The 10,793-nt window shown below is 39.9% G+C and overlaps 1 protein-coding gene across 1 annotated transcript in view; it reads left to right on the top strand.

Moving 5' to 3' along the window:
- DOCK2 (dedicator of cytokinesis 2) overlaps positions 1-6,711 on the top strand; it is a 336,713-nt gene extending 330,002 nt beyond the window's left edge. Inside the window, exons 50-51 of the mRNA XM_042453565.1 lie at positions 3,739-3,913; positions 6,665-6,711. Of these exons, the coding sequence (XP_042309499.1) occupies positions 3,739-3,913; positions 6,665-6,682 (193 nt within the window). The 3' untranslated portion in view covers positions 6,683-6,711. The remainder of the gene's footprint in view (positions 1-3,738; positions 3,914-6,664) is intronic.
- Positions 6,712-10,793: the final 4,082 nt, after the last annotated feature.

Here is a 10,793-nt window from a genome sequence, read left to right as displayed (position 1 = left end):
TTTTCTATATGGTAATTTTATCTATTCCTCTTTTAATTGTTATTATCTTAGAATGTACGCCTTGGGCAGGCTTTTATTTACTCTTAATTTTACCAACTTTGTACAGCGCTGTGTATAATTACAGCGCTATAGAAATAAAGTTTAATAATAATAATAATAATAATAATAATAATAAAGGCAAGTAAAGAACTATTCTTTTTGTTACTTAATAGAACACCTCTCTAGGAATCTCAAGTTCCTCCAATTCAACTCTATGGCTAACAGATTTGCACTGCAGGACCTACGAATGCCTAGAAATGTGTTTTCTCTAGGAATCTTTAGGTCCTCCAGTGTGACTCTATGGTCAACTTCTGGCAGAGTCATGCTGGAGGATCTAGAGATTCCTAGATATTAATAAAATCTGTGAATAATCAAATCCACAGAAGTAAAATCTGCAAATGTGGAGAGCCAACTGTATTGCTGTCCTATCTTCTCTTTTGTCATATTTTAAGATAAGTAGCTTCAGTCACATATTTGGAAGGACAGCTTAGTTGTAACAGTATAGTTTTTGCTTGAGGAAGGGAGTATGTTAGCTCTCCCTCCCTTTTGTCATTGCTTTACTCACGCAAAAGCAATGTGTCTGATGGAGAAAACCTCTAGCATGGAGGAATTTTTAACTTTCTTCCTTACTTATGCTGCCTTGAATCCCTGTAGTAGGAGAAAGATAAGATATAAGTTAACAACAACAACAACAACAACAACAACAACAACACAGGGACTGTCCACATGAGGAAGAGGCTCATCTTTTCACACACAACATTTTGCATGAGTAAAGTGATGAATGCATACTTTCCTCCTCACTTATTTAAATGACATTCTTATCAATGCTAGACTAAGGCTTGCCCCTCGGTTGTGCATCACTGTTCTCTAAAGCAGACTTTTCCAGCCTGCAAACCCCCACCCCCACCCCAATGTATCAGACTATAACTCCCATTGACTGTAATCAGTATGACAATTACCAGCATGGCTTACTAGCATATCTGAAAGAATACCAAACTGGGAAAAGCTGCTTTCAAAGTCAGGCAAGAAGTGTCCTTAATTTGTTGTTCTGTGGCTTCAAGTTGTTCCCAACATACAGTGACCCTCAATTGAACCTGTCATGAGATTTACTGCGGCTGAAAGTGTGTGACTCACCCAAGGTCACCCAAATGCACAGAGATGTATGCTATTGCACAGCTCTGTCCCCAAGCAGGGTCCAGGGAGAACTAGTGCTGTAGGGGAGAGCCCACCGAAGCCTGGGAAGAGCTGATGTGGCCTGGGAAGAGCCTGCCCAAGTCTGGGGAGAGCTGGCGTGGCCTGTAGAGAACCCGCCTGAGCTGGGGAGAGCTGGCATGGCCCGGAGAGAGCCTGCTCAAACTGAGGAAGCACCCACCCAGGCCCAGGGAGAGCTGGTGTGGCCTGGGGGAGTGCCGACATGGGTAAGAGCAGCTCCTGCAGGGGGCAGAGAAGCCCCCGAGCAGGCCAAAACAATGCCCGCAGGGGCAGGGAGATGACCAGGTGTCACCCCCCCCATCCTGGGGTGTCTCCCCCTTCTGGGGTGTCACCCTGTGTGATCCACACACCCCGCACCTCCCCACTGATGCTGTTGTTTCCTGGAAAGTTGTGAATGGATGTAGGAAGTCCATAGTGTCCTTCACACAGCTAGTGGTGCTGGTGGCATATGGTTTAAAGATATTGTGTGTTGTTCTCATAATTGGTGTCATAGTTCTTGAAGTATCCTTTGAAGTGTAGGCAGCAAAAGAAGGCCTCTAGATCACTGCAGAAATTTATCATGTGTTTGGAGGGGGCAGAAAGATAAGCCCCTTGACAAAACAGACTCCTCTGCCTGACTAAAGTTGTGGCTTGATAAATTTATAATATTGCTGTCTGGAATCAGAGGGTAGCAAGGAGACAGAGTGTAGCAGAGTTCTGTTTCTGGAACCGCTATGCTATGCTATGCTATGCTATGCTCTGCAAAGCAATGTAGGCATGTGGTAAAAAACAAACCTCAGTATCGGTTTCATTGCGTTTCTTCAAATCCCACCTGCATTCCTGTCCCCCTTGCTTGTATCAAGTTGTGAGCCTACCTATTTGGAAATCTGCCCATGTTTCCCAAACGTATGCATTTATTTCTGCACTTCTTTAAATGTACATACAATTTGTAAGTACTGGCTGTGATCCTACATTGTGCTTGTGTAGTGCAAATCTAAATTCATGTAGTTAAGGGTTTACCCCACCTTTCTGATGAATACCAGCAAGCAACTGCATATCAGAGAATGTGTTTGCTGTTTCTGCAATTCCAGTTAATCAAGTGCGTATTGAAAGCACTGATGTGCTATTATGTACCCTCCAAGAATGCACAGCTGCATGTGTTGCAGAATTCTTCTTACATAACCCTGAACTGAATACAGACATGACACCATTGCCCAAAAAGAACATCAGCATGTGTAAGCTGCTTTGATTGTTTTAACAAAAAGCGGGTTAGAAATAAAATATTTATTTATTTATTTATTTATTAAAGAGAATTTGCTTGTGTATAACACACACATGGGATGACAGTAATTTCCTCCAGTGACTAAAGTGAATTCCCCCCTCCCATTCTATACATTTTAGCTGTTTGTATTTCAAAAATACATATATTATTTTGTGTGTATGCAACATACCTCAAGCTTCACAGATGTGTGAATTTCTAAGACCTTATCTTGCAACAAGTCTTGACAGGTATGAAATTTATAATTTTGGCAAGAAACTTAAAATCCCTAAAAGTATTTTCTCTTCCTCTCCCAAGTAAACTATTATTATGTCTTAGAACTACTATTTCCCTTTTAAACATTGTGGAAAGCATTGCTGTTGTGTCCCTTCAAATAATTTCTGACTTACAGAGACTCTACACCAAACCTATCTTGAAAAAAAATATAGTTCTGAGGTTGAGAGACTTTCCCAAGGCCACCCAGTGGATTTGCATGGCTGAGCAGGGATTTGACCTCTAGTCCTCCAGAGTCCTAATCCAGCATGCAAACCACTACATCACAGCAGCCCCTGAGGAAAACATAGGATCTCTAAGTAATGTCAATTAGCTGCTGTATGATTACAGTATTAAACTACCCTTGCCAATCCCACATTGGTATTTAAAGCAGGAGTTCCTATTTTTATGCACTCTCTCGCTGTACTAACCTCACCTCTCCCACCCCAGTGTGCTATCAAGATTATTTTAGCCATGTCATCAGACTGAACTCTTCACCACATTCTGCAGTACAGACAACTCACCTGTTTTTTAATCAAATTGTCATCTCCTCCATCTATTTCCTTTCAGCTAAATTCATGCTATTACTTTTTTAAAAAGGTGACATAATGGCACTTTTCACCTAACCTGTTCCCACCTGATATGACTTTCATTCTCTGCCTTTTCATATGACCAAAATACCTTTGTATTCACTTGGCAAAATCTGAGGTTGTTTTATGTTTACCCCATAGCCATGGTGGTGCAGTATTTAAATGCCTGTACTGCAGCCACTCGCTCACAAACCATAAGGCTGCGAGTTCAATCCCAGCCAAGGGGGCCAAACTCAACTCAGGCTTGTATCTTTCCAAGATTGCTAAAATGAGTACCCAGATTGTTAGGGGCAATTAGCTTACACTTTCTTAGGGAGTGCATAAGTGCACTGATAAATGGTAGAGAAATGTACTTGCTATTGCTATTGTCTCAATTTATATCTGTAGCTTTGAGCTGGAAGTCATGTCACCAAAGACAACCAACTCAATGTTGGACGAGAATGTACGCCTGATCAACACCCAGCCTGAAGTTAAGATGAGAAGATCCAGGAGGAGAGGAAAGAGGAGCAGTGTGGTATTTGCAGAAGAAAAGGCATCTTCTGAACTTCCTGACATGAAATGTGTATGTATTAAAACAAGGTGCCATACTTACAATCCTGATATAAAAACTGTGTTTTTGGTGATATACATATGTCTTTGGGTGAACAGATATTCTTTAATTTTTGTTTCTTTCCTTGTTTGTTTGTTTAAGCTTGTTTTTTGGCAAGATATGACAGCTAGGTCACTTTGGTAGGTGGTAGCATATACTTTACAGCAGTGGACCATGTAACTGAAGCTCCAGTGTTGTCTTTAACAATATCAGAGGCTGAGAATCTGCCACAAACCAGATTTTTGTGTACCTATCCAAAACCAGAGGTTTCCAGGATAGGAGGCTGTATAAGCAATTAAGAGGAAAGTCTGTACTGTACTGAACTTTTTCCAACAGAATATGGATACTCGTTGTGAACCTTGTTAAAGCATAAAAAAAAAATCTTGTTAGGACATTGCAAATTTGCAAACAGCACCCTATAAATAGTGCCAAGCTGAAGACTACATCATTGGCACCTTTTTGTGCCATCTATCATCTGAACACTTTGATCACACTAATATATCATCAGCCTGCATTATATAACTTCACACAGCACAATTTTATAACATCATTCCTGAGCACCAAATGTTTTTAGGTATTAAAAAAGCAATGTCATTAAAGTTAAAAAAAAAGTGAAAACAGATTAGTAAAGCAGCCTTGTTTAATTCAGTTTGCTGTATTGAAGCAGAGATAGAGAAAGATCAATGTGGATCATAAATCCTGTGGAAGAATCATTATATAGTACATAGAATTATATCCCAATGTAAGTTGGTTAAAAACCTATCAAAAGGTCATTCATCCTCTCAATTCACTGTTTACTTTAGGAATGAATTGGGTCTTCTTTATGAAAATGGATAATTTGTAAAGTTCCATAACTCTAAATATCTCTGTCTTGTATCTCCTGAGATCAGAGTTTGAAATTATGTTTTTGGAGATGATGGCAGAAATTGCTAAAACTCAATTTGTGCCTGACAAACAGATGTTGAACAGTTTTAAAGTCCTGTGTGGGCCTCTTGACCATACCATCAGTGAATAAAGAAATATGGAAGAGAGAACTTGATTTGAATGTTTGTTTATCTGATCTTCCAAAGCTTTTAAATTGTATTTAAGCATACGTCCTAAATTATACACTATGAACTTTTCTGGGTTTTCTCCAGCTTGGCATTCTATGCAGCAAATCTTCCATCTCATTTCAGCTGTTTTCAGAATCCTCACTTCTGAGAACCATGGTCAGGTCTGGACTTCCATTGGCAGAAAAGCGGTATCCTGTGGAAATGGATTCAGGTTAATTTTCCCTGCCAGCGGCAGTCCCCTCCCCTGTTCCTTAAAAGCAGAGGGACATTCTGGAGTGGATTTGTGTCATCTTCATGAGCTGTAGGAAGAAGAGGAGGAGATAGGGAAGAGATGTTTCATACCACCATCAACATAAGCACCATGTTCAATTTAGGTTCTTAAGTCTGTGTTCCCTTTTTCCTTGTAAATGCCACAACTGGAATGAAAACTATATTCCTAACCCATAAAACATATTACAGTGGGTCCTTGTTATCTGCTGGGGTTTGGTTCCAGGAACCCGCATGGTTAACAAAATCTGTGGATGCTCAAGACCCATTAAATACAATGATAGGTAAAATGATGACCCTTATATAAAATGGAAAATCAAGGTTTGTTATTTGGAATTTATACATTTTTTTTTTTTCGTTATTTTCAAGCCATGGATGCTTGAATCAGTGGATAAAAACATCCATGCATAAGGAGGGCCAACTGTATTGCATCTGCTGTTTTGAAGCCTTTGCCACTCAGCATAGGGATTCATAGCTAAGCAATCATTTCCCTTTCCAGTTGAAATGGCATGTTCCTCAGGTTTTTCTTTATAACTATTCAACACCACCAAATGTTAATTTATTTAATATTCAAAATGAACCAAAACTGCTGATTGATTTTACAAAAAAAATGGATATTAAATTCTCTTGGAATGACCAAACAATTCCATATTTAGGAACCTCAGTTCAGAAATATTGTTTATTGTGGCCTTCAAGTTGTTTCCAACTTATTGTAACCCTTAGGTGAACCTATCCTAGGGTTTTCTGGCAGATTTGTTCAGAGGGAAGTTTGCCATTGCCTTTCCCCGAGGCTGAAAGAGTGTGACTGCCCAAGGTTTCCCTACTGACCTGGAATTGAACCCTGGTCTCTAGAGTCACACGTCCAGCACTCAAACCAGTACACCACGCTGAATCTCAGAAAAATTACCTTCAAATAACTGGAAGAAAAAATGGTTTATCAGTACAAATAAGGCACAATACGTCTATGGAAATATACAGGTGAGTCTCTTTTATTCCAAAAGCTTGGGTCCAGAAGTGTTTGGGATTTGGGTTTTTTCAGGTTATGAAATGTTTGCATATACATAATAAGGTATGTTGGAAATGGGACCCAATCCCAATATAACATGAAATTAATTAGATTTTATATACCCTTATACTCATAGCCTGAAGAGATAATGTATACAGTACACAATATTTTAATCCTTTTTTTGCATGAATAAAGTTTGTGTGCATTGAACCATCAGAAAGTGAAGGTGTCACTATCTCCACCCACCCATTTGGACCAATTTTGGATTTTGGGAGTATTTTAGGTTTTGAAATTCAGAGTAAGGGTTACTCAGCTAGTATGTCTCACCTGAAACAACTGTTAAAATTGTATCATTTACTTTCCTAAGCTTGAAACTTGACATTTTGTGTTCCTATATAGCTGTCAAGAAAATATTGAATTTATGAGTGACACTAACCTATTGAACATCTGGATGTGTACCTCAGAAAAACATCTGTTCTTCTTCAAGAAATGAGCTTTGCCAGCCGTTCTTATGCCAACCATACCAGGTAAACCAATTTGGAAAAGAGAATGAAAGCTCTGCACTTTGATCTTGCCAGTAATTCCCCCCCCCCCTCCAAAAAATGGCTTCCTTTGTTCATTAAAAACACATTTATCTTTCGGAAATTAAATTGTGGTGGGTATTACATATTATATGAATTTTTCAGTGGCTTCTAGATGCACACCAGTTATTCTGTTAACAGCAAGCTCTGCTATGTGTTTTGTCATTATTTCCTATGTGTTTTGTCAAGATGAGTGGATATTTTGAGGACAATGTGAATGCCTGTGTGAGAACATACTCCACTATGTAGGGAATCCTTAAGGGTAAACCAGAACTGCACTGATGTTGCACAGAAATACCTTTTGCAATGAAATTGTAAGGCAAAAAGGTTGAGATAGAGACATCATTTGGTGCAGTTAGGGGAAATTTTGGGGCAAAGCAGGTATTTAGTACAGCACAGAAAAGAAAGGTGTTGTATGCCTACTATATTCTTATGCAGTGCCTATAAATTGCCCTAATAGATTGAAGAATCTGCTGATAGCTAAGGGGAAAAAATCAAGTTTCTAGGAAATCTCTAGGTACAATAATAGTGACCCTGCTGGCTGGAGAGGTCTGGGAATTAGAGCCTGAAAAGTAACTTTTCCAAACTTTGATCCTGTTTCTGCACCTATTGTATAGCATATTTGCACTCCTTAATAGTGTAAATGTGGTGAATTTTAATTGGTTTTTAAAACCTGTTCTTGTACTGGAAAGCCACGTTGAGTCCCATCCTGGGAGAAAGGTGACTATGATGATGAATGATGAATGAATGCTGGATTTCTTCTACACCAGTGTACAGCATCCAGATATGAGAAAGGGGATAAAAAAGGCTGATCTTCCTAAATTCTTGGATTCAAATAGGGAGAATTGACAGCTGTCTTCTATTCCTTTGAAATCCATCCTCCAACATGGTGAAATAACACTTTTTGAAGTGTGGTGGAGTCTTCTTTCTTTGGAGGTTTTTATGCAGAGGCTGGTTGATTCTTTTAGGATGTGCCTTGATTGTGTATCCCCGCATGTCAAGAGAGGGGTTAACAGGATGGCCCTTGTGGGCTCTTCTAACTCCGTTATGTCCACATCTTGATGGCACCAGGTTGGGGAAGGGCTTACCTTACATCTCAATACAGGAGTCCTCGCCTTACGCGGGGGATCCGTTCGGATCCCACCCCTGCGTAAGGCGAATTCCGCCATGCTCGAGTCCCATTAGGAAACAATGGGGCTCCGTGCGCGGCGGCGCGGACGAGCATGGGACACAAACGGCGCGCGCGCCCATTCAATTGAATGGGACGTTGCCGCCCTTCTGCCCTGTGTGCGCTCGCGCTTGAGTGCGTATGCTCAAAGGCCACGTATGGCGCGCCCGCGTATATGGCGCGGGCGCACTGTACATTTCTTCATTATTTTTAATCTTTAATTTTTTTTGAGCCCCCTAATTTGAAGTTCTGCACGTGCTGAGACTAGAATCCTTTAGGGGCTTATAGCTTCCATAAGGTTTCAGGAATCCTGTGAAGAGATTGGGGTTTCCAGCCTTTACAGGTCAAAAACCAAGTGCAGTTTCTCTGTGAGTTTCAGGATATCCATTTCTTTCATTTAAAAGATGTTTTGTCGGTTCATTTTGGGGTGTCCAGGAATCCTTCTCCTATTAGGGGGGCAAAGACATCAGATTCTTTCAGGGCCAACAGAGTGACAATACTTTATTTAAGATTGCATTTATGATTTTTTATAGATTATATGATTAGTTGGGTTAGTTTCTTGAGGATGTCAGGACGAATATAGCTAGAAAAAAACCATTGTTGATGGAGGAGGGTGTTATTGAAGATGTTCCTGTACCGTGTGGTACAGTCTCTAGTCACCAATTGCCACTTGGTTTTTGCAGCACTCTGATTGTGCACCATTTGTGTTGCCAGGTAATTATGTCATTTTCTGGAATTTTGTAGACTAGTCATCATTAATTCTGATAAAAAGTTAATTTCGTTAGTAGTTTGTTATAGAACATGAGTAGAAAAATGGTTGCTCTTTCTGTGTAAACACCATTTTATTTTGAGAAATATTGGTGCAGGCTCTACTACTTATGATATGTGTCCTGTTTAAGGGTTAACCTGTCAGTGGCTCCCCAGCCCTGGGAGGAAAATACTGTTGCCCAGAGGTGAGCCAGGCAAACTTTCTCCTTTTTGGAACGATGGAAACCCTTAAGAAGAAGAAGATGACCGATCTTCAAAACTATAGTAAGTGAAAGCAATTTCGTTCAGGTTTGGAACATGGGGTGCAATTGGTTGTTGAGGAATGGGTGCGCAGGTCAGGTCTTCGGAAGCCCTCGCGAGGTAAGAAGCAAGGCTAATTGGAGTGTCCAGGAATCTCCCCTTCAGTGCAGTGAACAGATGAAGCCAGGTTTAACCCAGAGGGCATTTAGTTCTTTTGTTGCTGTTATATATATATAAAACGTATCACTGTAGCGCGTACACCATCCACCCGCAACCACGAAAAGCCCCACTTGTCCAATGAGGTCTGGGCTTTTTTTATAGAACAATTTGCCGCGGCCCCTTATACCTCTACCCTCTTCCTGTCCCCACTTCCTGTGTGCCACCTGACCTTGTTGTCCCCCAATCAAGATGACACTGCATATTTCCAAACAGTTCTACATGCTTCCCGGCACATAGTGACCTTGCTCAATCATCAGATGTCATGAGCTCCAGCTGCAACAATTCGTTTGGTTAAACAAGCGTCAGTGACCTTCTAATTCCCTTGTCACTTTCCCACATCTGCCGACATTTTTTAACTTTAGGCTTATCCTTAACATGTGTGGATGTGGTTGTCCCTGTTGTAAAACTGATGCCCCAACCACCTCTGGACTTTTGAGAGTAGATGTTGTTTTCTGACATACCGCACCATATCACTTATGAACAGGAAGTACAGAAAAAATCAATGGTGAACATATCTTTCAATTTCATTCATTTATTTCCCCTTCTGTAGCCACCACATGGCTCAAACAACACATCAATTTGTATATTGCGTTAAAGCGACGACCATCTCATTTGACCTTTACTGTTCTCTTGGCCTGATATATGTGGATAACTCTCCAGCAAAAATATTCTGCTTTGTTTATTAATTTTCGGTAAATTCCCTGTGAGGTGGCAAGTGCAACTGCTATTAAGAATATGCCAGGGCACATTCTTCTCAATCATAATGCTAGGCAGCCTATTGGGCCTACCATTTCACTTTAGTATATTGTTCTATCGTTAACCTGAAGTACTTACCTCTTACCATTAAATAAATAAGTTGGAATGGTGCCACAGCAGATCATAATTCTAAGCTCTAAAGGGAGAAGTAAAGTAAAACCTCGAGGAAAGGAAATGCCTTGTTTATAGGCATTTCTGAGCCCAGGCAATGCTTCCTTTCCTGCGAACGCAACAAACTTAGTTGGGAGGAGCCAATACATACATGTTTTAAACCATTTGTTATAGCATATATCTATTTAAACTGATCAGAATCAGAGATTTCAAAATCTCGCCTTAAAAACTAAGCCTGGATGCGATATTAGTTTATTTATTGTTTAATACAACCCTGTTTTTCTCCTTTGAACATTCCAAACCCATGTTAGCTGTAAATTTAGCGGCTACTAATAATTTATAGTTCGTTAACCTAGGATGGTAGTAACAAATATCGCATGTAGTAACACGGCAGTGTCACTTAAACGTTCTGGTTTGTTTGTTGACGCAGTTCTTACATTTCATATTGTCATTGAAAAAAGCCACATTGGGAAGTTTATTTTCCAGTGCTGCTTGATGAAATGCATTCTGGTTTGCGACACCTCCATTTGTACTATTTAGTAATTCTTGCAACCGGCTGAAAAAAAATAGATCAGAATTGTCACTTCCATTAGTTGCATTATAATAGTACGAATAAGGCTGACAAAAACAAAAAAAAAAACAAAAAACAAAAACAACAAAAAAAAAAAAAAAAAAAAAAAAATTA

The sequence above is a fragment of the Sceloporus undulatus genome, chromosome 2, assembly GCF_019175285.1.
Source record: "Sceloporus undulatus isolate JIND9_A2432 ecotype Alabama chromosome 2, SceUnd_v1.1, whole genome shotgun sequence".
NCBI classification, from domain to species: Eukaryota; Metazoa; Chordata; class Lepidosauria; order Squamata; family Phrynosomatidae; genus Sceloporus; species Sceloporus undulatus.
This window is presented reverse-complemented; position numbering and strand designations above follow the sequence as displayed.